The following is a 17,845-nucleotide window of genomic DNA, read 5'->3' as shown; positions in this document are numbered from 1 at the left end:
GGAGAAGAACATTTCATTCTTGTAAATGAGTTATAAATATGGAATTTGAAAGTACAGTTATATATATATTGTATGTACTTCCAAATCACCTAATGCTATTATTATTATATTACTATTTTGATAAAAATAAATCCGAAAACCACGAGTTTGCAACTTTGCATCATTGCCAAAGGTTAGTGATTCTTTCAATGGACAATGTGTGGACAACACTTTTCTCTAGTTAACGAGTAATGGTCAAATAATAAGTAATATATAATCTCATTAATTATTTATTTGTTTGCCTTCACACGTGATCTAGCTATACATACATATATACCTTGCTAGCTCCATTTGCATGTGAGCATGAATGAGACCACTGGTCTTCATGATTAATCTAAGTCTTACATATATTTCCCCTTAAAACACATAAACCAACATTAGGATTAATTTGATAATAACGATGAATAACATTCCCAACTTGTTTAGATATGGTTCATGATCATATTCAAAGATAGAATCACACCCGGCGAGGTATGACTATACTCGTTTTGTTATCCAATAATCTTTTATGTATTCCAAGGTAAAACATCTCATGACTACAAGAGAAACTAGAATCCCAAGTCTTAATAATATATTGTAATAAATTAATAATCCAAACGAGTTTTAATTCTCAATTAGAGGAAATTTAACCAAGTTGAATCAGCATGTAGAAGAGAAATTTTTATAGCCACATATTATAATAGTGATAATTAATATTAAAGTATATTTGCTCAACGCTCCATAACCATATATAATGCACTAAACCTACTAATTAATAATTAAGTTCACTAATTATAGTTAATTAACAATAGTAAAATTATTACTACAATTAGTTTAGAGGAAGCTCAAGCGCAGGTCCAATGGAGGATACTCCATTTGTTCTCCCATTAATGTGTATGAGAACATAGTATCATCATCATGATCCATGCATTGATGATGATGATGATGATCACCATTTTCATCATTTGCATGCACCCTCAGCTTCTCTGATTCGGATTCAACATAAGAGTTTAAGGGAAAGAGCTGAAGAGTCTCAATCACCCTATTATTATTCTCAGGCTGTGAAACTTGATACATCTCAGCTAAACCTGCAAAAGGAGACAAAATTAGAATTGGGCCTTCAAGATCCAAAACCTATTCAATAATGATCCATTTTTTACTTTGTTTGTTTCGGTCAAGTTTATTTTTTTAATATTTGATAGAGAATTTTCAGTTAATTAGATACATTCATTAAGCTCATAATATACGAAAAGTTACAGACTTACAGTAACAAATTATAATAGAAGGAAATAGATTGAATATCACAAAAAACAGAAATGTTTGGTAACAAAAAAAAAATCAACCAAAAACAGTAATAACTTATCTTATTTAACATTCATTAATTGTTGTGACAATTAATTAATGTTAAATAAGAGAAGTTCTGGCTTTTTTTTTTTTTCTACTTAGCATTACAAAAAAAAATGATAGTTTTAATAAATAATATTCAAAGTTCAAAGTTCAAACAAAGATTATATATAGTCTTATTTGACTAATATCACTCTTAAGATTTCATATACACACTTAACACTTAAATTTTTAATCTAATTCATATGAAAAAACAGCCGTAAAATTAAGTATTGTATAAGTATATATTAAAATAAAAATATATATTAAAAATAAATTAAATAATCTATATTTATAGACGAATATTTAATAAATAATTTTTTGTGTATAAATAATGTTTCTTAAAAAATAAAATTGGGTATTTTTGTGTAGGGATGGATGAGCCCAAATTAAAATATTTAAGAATTGAGAGATTAATATTGAAGATAGAAAAAAGAAGAGTAGTTACTTTGAGAGTGAAGAAGATTGAGATGTTTGGAGTGATGAGGAAAGGAAGAAGAGAGCTTGCGGCGCTTGTTGTGTCTGTCCCTAGCTTTATGGTTCTGAAACCAATAGAAGACATTCTTACTCTCAATCTTGCCGTAAAAGCTGAGATGGTTGGAGATACGCTGAATCTGATCAGTGGTTGGGGTGCGCAGACCAGAGCTGAACAGTTCACTCAGAACCGAAACTTGTTCTGCCGTCGGATTCCAACGCCCACACTTGCTTCCACTGCTCCCACCTTTCGATTCCATCTTTTAATGTTTTTCTCTCTCTCTCTCTCAAAACAAACCAACAGCTTTACCTCTCATGTGAGTTTATCTATCCCAACCATAAAGATCCTATTCCGTGTGCATATATTTATATAGAGCACTGAATAAATGACCATTTATACCATAAAAGATGAAAACGCTGACATATGTATTCATACTAGATCGAAACTAAACTTATATCTACGCAAAATATCTTTCGTGTAACAAAAGTACCCTCTAAGAATACTTTTGTCACACAAAAAACATCTTGCGTAGATACAAGTTTAGTTTCGATCTAGTATAAATATATATATATCAGCGTTTTCATCTTTTACGGATACAAATAGTTATTTATTCCAGAGTACCTCAACTCATGAATCTATTCCCAAAATCTTTGTCTTTTTCCTTTGATTTTTTTTACAATAACCTCTGTATATTATCACTGTAGCTAATTGGTATAAAAACAAAATATTAGAATAAAATATTGACTAATACTAATAAAAAATATCAATTTCTTAACTTTTTTTATTGCTATTATTATTAGTTTATTTATTGATACTTGAATCTTGTTATCAAATATTTCAATTAATCTAGTTTAAGAAATTGAAATGGTTTTTATGGTAGTAAATTTTTTACACTACTAAAAATTTTAATGTTCGATAACTAAAAAAAATTAGTCAAAAATAATGAAAATTTATTTTATTTAATATTTATTAATTATTATAATAATTAATAATTATTAAATAAAATAATTTTTTTAATATTATTACGGTTTTGTTGGATAAAGAATAATTTTTGTAAATAATATGAACAATAAATTTTAAAATTGACCTAATAAGATAAAAACACACTACACCTTAAAAAAAGAAGATTAGTGTAATACTGGGTATAACTACACCATTTACAAATTTTAATTTTTTTTAATTCTATTGTTCATGTGGTTCACTATTCCCATTATTTTCTTGTACTTTTCCTATTACTATTTACAAAAAAAGTCTAGTATACTATCGGATTTTAAACCACAGTATTATCATTGGATTTTTCGTAAAAAATTCTTAACAGTAACAATTTAATTGGAAAGTCTCGAAACATCATTGTTGGATTTAGAAATCCAACACAAAATGTGGCGCCAATCAACTAGAGCTTAAATTGGTGCCATAATTGTCGGATTGTATTGTTATTACTGAATATGGTGTGTTTATTCTCATTTAAAATGGGATCATGTTCAATTTAATAAAAAAAAATGTTAAGTTGATTTACCTACAAAATGAATACAATAAAATGACCGACCCGGTTGAAATAATTATCATATAAGTATATAACTAATCAAATAGACTACGAGAAGTTTTCAACTTTGAAAAGATAAAATTTTGTCTTATTTTGTAATTGCATTTGTGGGGATCACAGATCTGATCTGCACTATGTTATCAATTTACGTTTTGTCTGCTTCGAATTTAGGGAATATAAGGTTGAACAGATCGGTTTCACTTGGGCTACTGTATATTATTGTTTATGTGCTGTGATAAAAAAACAAAAAGATAATAAAGACATGCGCAAAAGCATATACATTGTTCAACGTTTCGGTTTTGCAGCACAGAGAAAATATAAGTTTCACTAATTGTACTTAAAAAAAAAACATATATTCTATAGTTTTTTGGTTCCTCGAGTTCATCTTCTGAGACACGACACGATGTGTTTTTCAGTAAAGTGTGCACTTACTCCTAAATTTTTATACTTATTATATGTGTATATATATTGGTTCCTTTTATGTTTGTGTAATTTTCAATGTCTTTTGCTTAATGTTTAATAAAAATATTATTTGTATATTAAATTAATTATTAAAATTAATTATTTATATATATAAATATATACGTATAATTTAATTTATTTTTAATATATATTTAAAATTAATGATTGATTTTAATAACTAATTTTAAAGTATATGTGGTATAATCGAATGTTTAATTAGGCATCATATTTATCATATTGATCCAATTCTATCAGGACACGTGAGTTAAGCAAATCTTTTAGATATTTAATTTTTAAGTCCAAGAGATATATGAAAGGGGAAGTGAAAGTCAAAGTTACACATTGTTTGATCCATATTGGAGGTTTGTGATGACAGCAGAAGAAACTGACAGATTCTGACTTAAATGACTAAGGTTCACGGAAATCTTCTTTTTAACGAGTAGAAACATAAACTAAGGGACAACAATGTTGGAGAATAGAAGTGTTAATTACAGGGGTCGGTCTTAAATATATATTGAGTTTATTTTTTAGATTCTAATTTCGTCTTAAATTTGATGAAATTTAAATATTTTTGAGTCACAATTATACCAAGTTCAAATTGAATAAAAACTGAACTTTTAAAATTTTAATAATAATTTATAAAGAAACTTATTTATAAAAAAGAAATTTGTTATCGAGAAGTTGATATTATATTTGAACTTGAATTTGTCCATAAATTCTAATTTGATACTTCTTTGATCTATTTTCTAATTCAACAAGTGTGAATAAAAACAAAACAATGAACTTATAATTAATATAACATAATATTAGAATTAATTTAAAACATATATACATTTTTTTAGTTCCTTAAGGTGCACATGGATCGGATGAAACCGGATTCGCCTTGACACATATCTGACCCTAAATAATGATCGGGTCTATTTTTGAAACCCTTAGCCGGCCCTAGACCCGGTGAAATCACACCAAATTAGTTCCTAAAATGTTTGGGTCTGGGCCGAGTCTTTGAGCCATGTACACCCCTAGTTAGCTCCTTAACAATATAACATTATTTAGTTAGTAAGTTAAGTTACTTATATTTGTTAGTTAGTTAGAGAAATTAGTTTAGTAATCTAGAATAGATGGTTAGTTATATAGTGCAGATAATTAGCTGTTAGTTAAACTTATTATGATTTGTATATAAGGAAAGCTTGCATCTGATGTAAGTGTGATTTATTATTCTAATAAATCAGAATTCATTTAAGAAGTTCTCAAAATTTTGTTCTAGCAATCTTCTCGTTGTCACCAAATCATCATCAAGTTCTTTCTTTGCTACCTGAGACAAAACTTTAACATGGTGCGGTGAGCGTGGACAGTTGTAGAAATCCGTGAGTACCTTCCACCATTCAAGGTTTAATTGCTTCGTAAATTCTAATACTGTGGTTCAAGCCCAATTTTGGTGAACACATAGGAAAGAACAGTAGATTAAATAAATCTAGAGAATCAAGAATTCACCATGTTAGATTTTTAGAAGTTTGCAAAAATGATAGCACAATTCTCATTGTTTCAATCACAAGCTGCAAAGACGAGCACCAGCCTCAATCAAGACCCATCGAGTCCGTTTTTTCTACATCCTAGTGAGAATCCAGGTACCGTTCTTATTTCAATTCCCTTATCAAACCAGAATTACCACTCTTGGGATCGATCTGCGTGAATTGCATTGAAATCGAAAAATAAGATCAAATTTGTGGACGGATCTCTTCCAAAACCTGATGAAAATGATAGTACTTTCAATGCTTGGGATAGATGCAATACGATAGTACTTTCTAGGCTTCATGCATCTTTGAGTCAAGAAATCTTGCAAAGTATATTATGGTGTAATGATGCCTATGAGATTTGGACTGGCTTGAAGCATAGGTTTTATGAAGGAGACATTTTTAGGATAGCTGAATTACAACAAGATTTGTTCACAATGAGACAAGGAGAAATGTCGATCACATCCTATTTTACTAAACTTAAAGGAATTTGGGAAGAGTTAGATGAGTTTAGACCCATTCCTCTATGCAAGTGTGTTGAGACATGTTCTTGTGAACTTGGAGTGATGAAATGTTATAGGAAGCAGACGAATGTCATCCATTTTTTAAGAGGACTCAATGAGCAGTACACTACTGTGAAGTTCTAAATAATGTTGATGTAGTCCTTCCCCGATGTAGCTGCAATTTTCTCATTACTTTTGCAACAAGAACGACAAATAAACCAAATTGAAATCCTGAATTCTAGAACTGTGATCAATGCAGCAGTGAGCAACCTAGTTTTCAGCAATAGAGGAAGAAGAAGGGGTCATGGAGTATTTGGTAGATGAAGAGGTCGAGCATCTATAAAGATGTGCTCGCACTATGAAAAAATTGGCCACTTAGTTGATAATTATTACCACAAATATGGGTTCCTCCCACACATGCAAGAACCCAAAAAGGAGCAAACATTAATAACCTAATAGTTGCTACAGGTAGTGATGAAAACGGCAACAAAACTTCAACTCTGGAGGAAGAGAATCAGAATTTCAAAGAATTATTTTTCGAAGATCAGAAAAAAGCAATAATTGCCATGTTTCAACATCATACACAAGTCCCTACTCATAATATTGATTCACCAACAACAATATTGATCTCATCCTCAAGTGTTTTTCAAATACTTTCTTCTTACACTCACACAGATTTTTCTCATAAATAGATCTTAGACACAGGAGCCACCACTCATGTGTCATTTTCTCTAAAATTCTTCTAATCACATAGGGTTATTAATCCAGTAATTATAAAGATGTCGAATGGTTCACAAACTGTTTCAACCATATGTGGAACAATCTATTTTTTCAGTGAATTCTACCTCACTGATGTTCTATATGTTTTCAATTTTTCATTCAATATAATTTCTATCTCTAAGGCCACTAATGATTTGTCTTGCCAATTTTTATTCAATCACATAAAATATGAGGTGCATGATAAGCTTTTTTTGAAGACGATTGAAGCATCTAAAATTGAAAAGGGTTTGTACATACTGGAAGAAAAGAATCAAGAGAAGGCATCATTAGACCTACGAGCATATAAAAAGACTCAGGTCACAAATACAATAAAGCACACAAGCACATTAATTCCCTCTTATGATCCTGATGTATGGCACTGTAGGTTAGAACACATTTTATTTAATAGGTTGAAAATAATGAAAAAGAATTTTTTTTTTATGTTAGCTCATTCAAAAAATGATATTCCTTGTGATTTTTGCCACTTTGCAAAACAAAAACGCTTACCATTTTATCTCAATAAAAATAAATAAAAAACTCTATTTGAACTACTTCATGTTGACATATGAAGGCCATTAGCCACTCCCTCAATGGATGGACATAAATATTTCCTAATCATTATAGAGGACAGCAGCAGATTTTTATGACTTCAATTCATGAAGTCAAAAATAGAAACAACTCACCTTTTAGAACAATTCATTTTGATGGCTGAGACTCAATTCAGTACTCATGTTAAGTGTGTTAGGTCTGATAACAGGAGTGAATTCAAACTCAACCAATTTTTATTACAGAAAAAGGGATCCTTCACCACACATCTTCTATTGAGACACCTCAACAAAATGTGGTAGTGAAAAGAAAACACTAAGAGATCCTCAATATGACTAGGACACTTTTATTTAAATCTAGCTTGCCTAAATATTTTTAGGATTATGTAGCTGCATATGCTACATATATCATCAATAGAGTGTCAAGTTCAATATTGAAGGACAAAAGCTCTTATCATATCTTACACAAAAAAATGCTCCTAATTTAGCATCTCAAAATTTTTGGTTGCCTCACATTTGCCTCTACTTTGACAGCAAACAGAAAAAAATTAGATAAAAGAGCAAAGAAATATATTTTCTTAGGCTTACCACCTACCACTAAAGGTTATATTTTAATAGATATTGATACTAGAAAAAAATTTTATATCAAGAAATGTAATTTCTATGAAAAAGTTTTTCTATTTCACACCACTTTGGCCAACATAGCGTTAAATAGTGCACCAAGAATCACAGTATCTATTTTTCCTTCTATACATACTCTTAATCCTTTTAAAGGTCAATTTGATTCTCAACATAGTATTTCTAACACTATAACTCATGCCAATGACATAAAGACCATCTCAATGCCTAATGATGATCAAGGGAGGAGCATGACACACATTGATTTACCTAATTACAGCATATCTCATTCTCACATACATAATACACTAGCATATCATACATCTCATGCATACATTCCAACTAATTCTAATATCATCACACCTCAATCACACACACAACCACCATTCATTGAACATGTTAATGATACACCTAGAAGATCTACAAAAATTAAAAATAGGCCTCGATATCTAGATGATTTTCAGTGTATGTAGACCTCAATTTTCTGTACTGCTGACTCCAATGTTAAGCGATATCTTGTATGCAACTTTGTAAATTATGACAAGTTGAATAGTGACCACAGAACATTATTGATTGTGATATCCAATATCAAAGAACCACAATTTTATGAGCAAGAAATTGTGCATTACTACTGAAAAGAGGCAATCAAAACTGAACTTGATGCATTGAAGAGAAATAAGACTTGGAAACTGACTAAACTTTCACCCGGAAAAAAAACAATCGACTATAAGTGGGTATTCAAGACAAAGTTCAAAGTGGATGATGCCATTGAAAGGCACAAAGGACGACTTGTAGCTAAAGATTTTACTCAAGTTCAAGACTTCGTTTATTTCGACACTTTCATCCACGTGATTATGATGACTACACTACGCATCATGTTGGCATTGGCAGCTAAGAAGCATTGGTACGTTCACCAACTAGATGTTAATACTGTGTTTTTGCATGGTGATTTACTGGAGGACATTTATATGAAACCCCTACTAGGCCTTGAAGCCCCATATAGCATGGGTTTGCAAACTTGAGAAGCCCCTCTATGGATTGAAGCACGCATCAAGGCAATTGAATTCCAAATTATGTTGTGTACTCCTCAATTTAAGTTACACGCAGTCAAAGGCTGACCATTCATTGTTTACCAAGAATTCAGGTTCTGACTTTACATCAATATTAGTGTACGTTGATGATTTGATATTGGTTGAGAATGATATGCAAGAGATCAAATTTGTGAAGAAGTTGCTGGATGAAAAGTCCAAAATTAAGGATATCAGGAAACTAAAGTTTTTTTGGGGCTAGAGGTGGCTCGAAACAACCAAAGAATTTCATTGTATCAAAGGAAAGACACCTTAGATTTATTAAAAGAATGTAGATTACTAGATGCAAGACCAGTTGCCACTCCCATGAACTACACAACAACATTCTCGAAGTCATCAGGGGGGTTTCTTTGGATGATCTCCAACCTTATCGAAGATTAATTGGCCGACTCATATATCTTACAAATACTAGGCCTGACATTTGCTTCGCTGTTAGCAAATTGAGTTAGTACCTAGATTATGCAATGGATGCTCATTTTAAGGCTGCCCTACACATTTTTAGATACTTCAAACAAGCTCTGGCCAAGGGAGTTTTCTTCCCAACTCAATCAAATTCTTAACTCACTGGTTACTCAGATTCAGATTAGAGGATGTGTCCGGATTCGAGAAGATCCATGACAAGTTACTACTTCTTCCTCAGATCAGCCCTATCTCTTAGAAAAGCAAAAAGCAAACTACTGTTTCTTGCTCCTTCGCGGAGGTAGAATATCGAGCTCTGGTGGCAGCCACTCGCAAAGGTTTGTGGGTGACTTATATCCTCAATGATTTTAAATTTCAACGAGAAAAACCAATCACTTTGTATTGTGACAACCAAGTAGCCCTCCACATTGTCGCAAATCCAGTTTTTCATGAAAGAACCAGGCACATAGACATTAATTGTCATGTAGTTCGTGACAAGACTCAAAAAGGTATCCTTAAACTTCTGCCAATATCTTTAGCAAATCAAACTACCGATGTACTTATCAAATCACTTGCTCCAGGACCTTTTTCAACCTTTCATTCCAAACTTGGCTTAATAGATTTTCACATGCCAAGCTTGAGGAGGGATGTTGGGAAATAGAAGTGTTAGCTCTTTGATAATATAACAAATTTGAGGAAGAGATGACGAAGGTGGATGATATGATCAGTAATGGATGCTACGATGATACAATGGAGTCTAGGCGACGGGCGTTAGTGAGGTGCTGTGAAAAGTGGTATGCAAGGCAGGATATTCACTGGAAGCAAATGTCTAGATCCAAGCATGCTGCGGAGATGGATAGGAATACAAGGTATTTTCACAATATTGCTTCGGCGAGAAGAAGGAATAACAGGATTGAGTCAGTGGTGATTAATGGGAGACAAGTGCGGAATCTTGCAAGAATAAAAGTGGCAATTAGAGATTTTTATAGAAGTCTGTATCATCAAGAAGCAGCTCCAAGCTTGAGTTTTAGAGATGGTTTGGTTAATCAATTAGGAAGGGAGGAAGCTGAAGCTTTTGAGATGATGCCATCGATGGAGGAAGTGAAAGAGGCCGTTTGGGACTGTGAATCATCTAAGGCTCCAGGATGTGATGGGTACAACATGAACTTTATCAAAAAGTGTTGGCATGAGATTGGTACAGATTTCACTGCTGCTGTGTTGAACTTCTTTGAGACGGTAAGGCTACCAGCAGAGTCTAATGTCACGTGGGTAGCGTTGGCCCCGAAATTCGTTGGGGCTAAGGAGATAAAAGATCTCAGACCTATCAGCATGGTTGGATGCGTTTACAAAGCTATTTCAAAGTTGTTGACAAGAAGAATGAGGACTGTAATGTCAGGTCTAGTTGGAGAATCTCAGAGTGCCTTTGTGAAGGAAAGGAAGATACATGATGGAGCTTTAATCGCATGTGAAACGGTGCATTGATTTAAAATGAAGAAGAAGGCGTCAGCAATAATCAAACTGGACTTTCAAAAGGCATATGATAGAGTCAAATGGTGCTTTGTTGATACTGTGTTAGAGAAAATGGGATTTGGAAGTACATGGAGGGCATGGATTAGAGAGTGTATTACATCGGCATCAATTTCTATTTTAATCAATGGTTCACCAACAAAACCGTTCAAGATGGAGAGGGGGCTACGTCAGGGTGACCCATTATCGCCGTTTCTATTTGTTCTGGTGGTGGATGTACTCAATAGGATGATCGGGGAAGCGGTAAGGATCGGAAGAATCTCTCCACTGTTAGTAGGTAGGGATAATATAGAGCTATCACACTTACAGTTTGCTGATGATACTATATTGTTCTGCCCACCTGATGAGGAGACAGTGAAAAATTATCAGCAGCTCCTGAGGTGCTTTGAAATAATGTCTGGGCTGAGTATTAATTTCGACAAGTCTAATCTGATCCCTGTGAACTGTAGTCAGGAGTGGGTGAGTCGAATGTGTCTTCTTCTCGGATGCCAGTAGATAGCTTTACCGGTAAGGTACCTTGGAATTAGCCTTGGAGCAAATCCCCAGTTAACAAAAACTTGGAAGCCAGTTATAGATAAGGTGGAAGAAAAGCTCAGCCTGTGGAAATCTAAGGTTCTTAGCAAGGCCGGAAAACTGGTACTCATAAAGGCAGTAATAAACAGCCTACCTATCTATTACTTGAGCTTGTACAAGATGCCAAATGCGGTTGCACAACGAATAATCTCTTTGCAAAGGAGATTCTTTTGGGGGAAGGAAGATGGACAACCTGGCATGGCTCTTGTTAAGTGGGAGATGGTTCAGGCTCCGAAGAAGGTAGGAGGTTTGGGGGTGGGAGATATGGTGGTTCGTAATACTGCGTTATTGTTTAAATGGTGGTGGCGTTTCTCAAAGGAAGATTGTCCGTTATGGAAGAAAATCGTGTGCTCCTGTAACAACTTAAATCCTAATCAGTTGCTATCTACTCAGCCTATACCAGTGAAAGGAGGGCCATGGAGAGACATATGTCAATTGCAAATAAGGGACCAACAAGTCCACCAGAAGATGATTGATGGGCTGGCTATGGAGGTAGGGGATGGTAGATTCACAAGATTTTGGGAGGATACCTGGCTCCAATCGGGAAAGTTGAAGGACTGCTTTCCGAGACTCTTCTTAATTTCAAATAAAAAAGGATCAGTAATTGGGGATTGTGGTTTTTGGGATGGGATAGAGTGGGTTTGGAATTTTCAATGGAGGAGGGAACTCCGCCAGTGGGAGGTTGACACTCTGGATCAGATGCTTCACGTCTTGCAATATGTTAGATTAATAGCAGATGTGCAAGATAGGGTGGTGTGGAAATTTGACAAGGAAGGCGCTTATTCTACTAACTCCTTTGTTCAGGTTTTGCAGGAACAGGCTATAGCTGATGATATCTTAAACTACAAATTCACAAAAGAAATTTGGAAAGGACTTGTCCCGCCTAAGGTAGAGTTGTTCATCTGGTTTGTGCTAGTAGGCAGAGTAAATACAAAGGAGCGACTAAGCAGGTTCGGGATCCTTGAAGGGAATGATAATATATGCGTCCTATGCAAGAAGGAGGTTGAAACTGTACTACACTTATTTGTTACTTGTGAGTACTCCTGGCAGGTATGGTGCGCATGGATCAAGGAGTTTGGACGAGAATGGACTATTCCAGATACCTTAAAAGATCACTTTGAGAGTTGGCAGTCAGTGCAGTTGTCAAGAGAGAGGCGTAAGGCCTGGTTAATTGGGTTTTTTGTGATTATATGGAATATATGGTTACGAAGGAATGATGTTATATTTGAGAACAAGACAACAGACGTGGCGGATTGTGTTGCTAGATCATTTTGTTCTGCTAAGGACTGGTGTGGTTCTTAACCCATGTTGTTGATGGCTATGCCGGAGATGACATAGGAGTTGTCTGTTTGTTTTTTATGTGTTATATTTCTGTACTTGTTTGCTCCACTTCGTGTGTTGAGCCTTTTCTTTCAAAAAAAAAAAAAAATAACAAATTTCAGTTAGCAAGCTAAGTCACTTGTATTTGTTAGTCAGTCAGAGAACTTAGCTTAGTAATGCAAAATAGATGGTTAGTTATATAGTGCAAATAATTAGTTATTAGTTAAGCTTATTATGATTTGTATAAAAAAAAAAACTTGTATCTAATGTAAGTGTGATTCATTATTTTAATAAATCAGAATTCATCTAAAAAGCTCTCAAAATTCTACTTTAGAAATCTCCTCGTTCTCACAAAAAATTCTTTTTCTGAGACAAAATTTCAACAAACAAAGCAACCAATTTGTGAGAGATTTGGAGGAAAAACTCAAGATCAACACAATAACAAAAACAACTTGCCTTTCATAATAGATTTATTTTTTATTCTTGGATAAAATATATTTATCTTTAAAATTTTTTAAAAAAATTTAAAATATTCTTTAATTTTTAAGTTGTTTTACATATATTTACTATAATTTTATTGGTATTTATTTTTCCTTAAATATTGAATAACCCATTCTTTTCTATCATTTATTGAAATTTATATGATATAAGTTCTACATTCTATCTAATTTTATAAAAGAATAAATTGAATTATTGTTTAAGAAAAAGTGAATACAAATATATATATATATATATATATATAAATAAATATTTCGTCCTTTTTATTGACGCCTTTGGTATTTACTTTTGAGTGGATGCTCAAGTCTCCTCTTGTTCTTGAGTTTTGAAGAGGTCAATTTTTTTTTCAATTAGTATAATTTCTAGCCCTGCAATTTTTAAGTGAGACTTAATAGTTTCAAAAGATTAATATACATTATCACGCACCATGTCATAGGAAGGCCTCATCAACTACACAATATAAACTCTGTTAAAATTAACCCTTTTTTCTGTTTAAATTAATCTTAAGGTTGTGTTTAATTTTCAAAATAAAAGAAGATAAGATACTGAGCAAAACACAAAAAATAAAAATATAAAAATTAATATTTTTATATTTTGTTTAATAGTAAATTAAATGTAAGATAAAATAAATAATAAAAAATTTATTATATTTTTTTTACATAAAATTTGGAATAAAAAATAAAATAATAAAAATTTAATTATAAAAATTTAATTAAAATAATAAAAAATAAAAAAATAAATTGTGTCTTCATTCAATATCTCTCCATATGTCCTTTCCATTAAGAACGACATAAAATACACACTAATTCAATTTTCAAAACATAAGATTTTTGTTTATATTTCACCATTAAATATAAAATATACTAATTCAATATTCCAAAATATAATGTTTCTATTTATTTATGTTTCATCTGCCATCTAAATTTATGTCTTAATATTTATAAACAAATTCAGCCTAATTGCTTTCTGATCATGGATGTCTCTTTTCCGTAAATCCATCATCTAGGGCTCTCCCTAGGTTCAGTATTATTCTTTTGGCCGAATGTTGATTAAGTCTAACAATAATTGTGAATAAAAAAGGAAGGCTAATGGATAATGGAACAAAAAATTCAATGGCAATGAACGGTGAGAGTAAGAATTATGTAGATGCATGTTAAATCAAAAGAAACAAAGTGTGTTTTGGTAGTTGTTGAGCAATAGGAGTTTTGTAGTGAGTAGTGACTAGTCAAGCATAGACAGAAGAGACCACTTTTATGTGCACTTTCTACAATTCCCAAAGATGTTGTATTATGCACAAGTGTTGTGTTGTCTCTTGAAACTTGACACTAGCGGTATGCATGCTCTAAATTCTAGGCCATTTTGGACCCAAGCTGTTTATTGTTACATTACAATTTACAAGTTAGGCAGATACTTTTAAAACTTTTTTTCTTTATTGCATTCTTAAATATCAGAAAGACTAATATTATTTGTAAAAAGGGCAATGTTATATGTATTATTTTTATGTAAATTTTTTGTATACCTTTTATTTTTAATATTGAAAGTAATTAATAAAAATATAAACAACTTATCTTTTTATACGATAAAAAAATGTATATACAAGAGAAATAATAGTGGTAGTGTATAATTACTATAGAGGAGTGCTAGGGGCCAGCAACTTTTGTGTTTTGTAACAATCAATTAGCTATCAATAGTGTTTTTAATGGTGTGAGATTACATTCAATAGTGCGAGATCACTCACTTTTCTTTTAATGGTTAAGTGCTGATCACAAAACACAAAAATGACTAGTCCCCTAGACTTTCTCATTACTATATGGTTATGTGTTTATTTTTATTTTCTTTTTCAATTTTTACTCTATATGAGAAAGAAGGACAACGAATAAGTTCATATAATTCGTGTGAAATGAGAATTGAGGTAACAAAAAATGAAAGTCATAACGCTCTCGATATATAATTTTTCATAGAGCTTTATGACAACTATATCTATTATTGGTAGTGAAAACTATACAAATATTTAAAAAGGTACAAATATAATTACTTTAACTAGCATGAAATCTCCAATAATTATGCACTACTAACCATGAAGTGTCTATATATCTTTAGCCAACTTGCTACGCCTTCTTGTAACGTCCAAGTGTGCATCATGAAAGAAAGACAAAGGGGCAATGAAGAATAAAGACCTTGATTAAGGTTAGGATAGGGGAGTCTAGAATGGGGGTATGGCAGGCGTGAAATCTAGGAACGCCGCCACCCTTCTCCGTATCAACCGTGTCTTTTACTTTTCTTGTCTCCCGTACTTTTTGTCCCTGCTTTTCGTAGAACAAAACTACCTACTATGCGGAAACAACAACATTAAATTAAAAAAAAACTTTTATCTTATCATCGTGATCACACATTCGCTTCTTGAATAAAGCCAAAAAGGAAAAGTAATCAGTGATCAGTGATCCCTGTTAGTTTTAGGACACAAATGTCGTATGTTCCTTAGAATGTGGATGCGCTTTTTCAAGTCATGACAAAAAGATAACACTGAGAATGATACTCACGCACTTAGCACTTAATTAGCACCAGTGACAGACAGCGACAAACATTCTACCACTTACCATTTTCATATTAGAGCACTGCAAATGTGGACAATGAACACACTTCCAAATGTTAGCAACTACATCAATTGAACAATTTCATGTGTTATATTATAAATGAAGATCCCCAAAAATGAATATGCTAAGGAAAAAAATAAAGGAAAGATGCGCATGATTGCATGAGAGTGGTGCAAAATAGCTTTTTTTTTTGTCAGATCAATTACATAGCTCCCAATTCTAAATATAATTATCCGAGTTTGTATATTTCACTACATGGGTTAAACCCATATTTGGAACCTAGATACAACTGCAAAATAGCTCTAAATCAGTGTCTAGTCTTATAAATCCCGGAAGGAAAACTACATACATCCACTGTCACCGCTCCGTTCTGAACTTGCTTTTGTACCAAACAAAGAATTGTTTAAAAGGGTCATGAATTGAAGATTATTCTTATTCTAATGTTGGACTATTCAATCTCGCTATGTAACTGTTGATGAGTAAAGACAACGACATCGACATCATGATTTAGTTAAATTAGTGTCTGAGTAAGTATCAAGCAAACTATTTTTCTCTAAGAACATAAGAATCCAATATGCGCATTATTATATACAGATCACCCACATTTCCATTTAACACTAGAACTTCTGAACACAAAATTCTCTACTTTAATTTCCTTTAGAAGTCTACACATTCATCCATCCTTTTTTTTTTCTTTGGTTATGCCTATTAGAGGCTATAAACTTAGATAAAAACCATACAAGATAAGTCACTTTTAACCCACTCAATAAGAAGTAACAAACCGTAACCTTCCTTCTTCCCTTTCCTGTCCTCTCTTCTCTTTGTATCCCTTTTTTTTCTCATCTTTTATTCACCTCAAATTCCTTTTGTAATGCAAATATAACATAGTAATTATTTCTTCTTCAATATGTTTTCATCTTGACTCATACTTCAATATGGTATTAGAGAGACTCTGTCGCACTACTCCAATTTTACTAGGTAAACAGTGACTTTTGTAAATAATGTGAATAATAAACTTTAAAATTGGTCCAATAAGATAAAAACACACTGCACCTCGAAGAAGGGAAGGTTAGCATAATACTGGGTGTAAATTTACAAATCTTTATTTTTTTTTAAATTCAAAATCTGAAATAATTAGAAGTTAATTAAATTAATTGATTTTATTTTTTTTTTGTTCTATTGTTCAAGTTGTTCACTATTTTTATTGTTTCTCTATACTTTTTTTTCGGCAAAATATCCTTGCTTTGTAGATTTTTGGTTTACTTGTTGCTTTATGAATTGGGCTAACATTGCTAAATGTTGATCCATAAAAATCAAGGGAACCTTCTTGCCTTATGTAGGCCCAGTATAAAATCCTGCCCAAAACAATTCTATATGGTGTACACATTTCACGTCACCAACTAATTCTTATATAGTTCCACTAGAATTGTAAAAAGTTAGAATTTTTCAATTTTTTTAATAAAAATTGTAAAATATGATTTTTTAATCTTTTAATTTTTTTTTTCATATTTTTTCTTAGTCTTATGAAATATATATATTTACACATTACCTCTTTAAATTAAAAAAAAAAATTACAAAAATTCAATTTCAATAGTCAATAAACTTTTGATCAACATATTGTATAGCTAACATAAAATACAAAATATAATGATTTATGTGCGTATAATCTTTATCAATTTATAGCTCATCCACTATCGGATGAGAATATAAAATTCACTTAACTTCGGTTTATAGATGGATTTTCCATCGACGAATTGATAATTAATTGCAGCGTTTTGATTGATCGTTTTACCAGCAGGTTTTCTTTTTCGATAATAATTTTCTAACAAAATTATTTATTTTTACCGGAAAATTTACGAATTTGTCGGTAAATTTTTTAGAAATTCATCATCTCCTTCATTGCCAATAGAAAATCCGACTTAAATTTCATTGGTAATTCCAATTGAACAATTCCGTTACTAAGATTTGTCGGTAATAGCCTGATTTCTAGTACTGGGTTAATTTCAATGAATTTTTTTTTTTTTTTTTT

General features: G+C 32.1%; 1 protein-coding gene across 1 annotated transcript; it reads right to left on the bottom strand.

The window, feature by feature from the left end:
- Nucleotides 1-686: 686 nt before the first annotated feature.
- Nucleotides 687-2,265, bottom strand: LOC112767164 (WUSCHEL-related homeobox 5). Its single transcript, XM_025813044.3, has 2 exons — nt 1,850-2,265; nt 687-1,106 (listed from the first exon to the last, which is right to left on the bottom strand). The coding sequence occupies exons 1-2, from the start codon at nt 2,133-2,135 to the stop codon at nt 853-855; spliced, it is 540 nt and encodes a 179-aa protein (XP_025668829.1). The 5' UTR covers nt 2,136-2,265; the 3' UTR covers nt 687-852.
- Nucleotides 2,266-17,845: the final 15,580 nt, after the last annotated feature.

This window comes from Arachis hypogaea, chromosome 17 (genome assembly GCF_003086295.3).
Source record: "Arachis hypogaea cultivar Tifrunner chromosome 17, arahy.Tifrunner.gnm2.J5K5, whole genome shotgun sequence".
Lineage (NCBI taxonomy): Eukaryota > Viridiplantae > Streptophyta > Magnoliopsida > Fabales > Fabaceae > Arachis > Arachis hypogaea.
The sequence above is the reverse complement of the archived record's forward strand: the minus strand, read 5'-3'. Positions and strand labels throughout refer to the sequence as shown.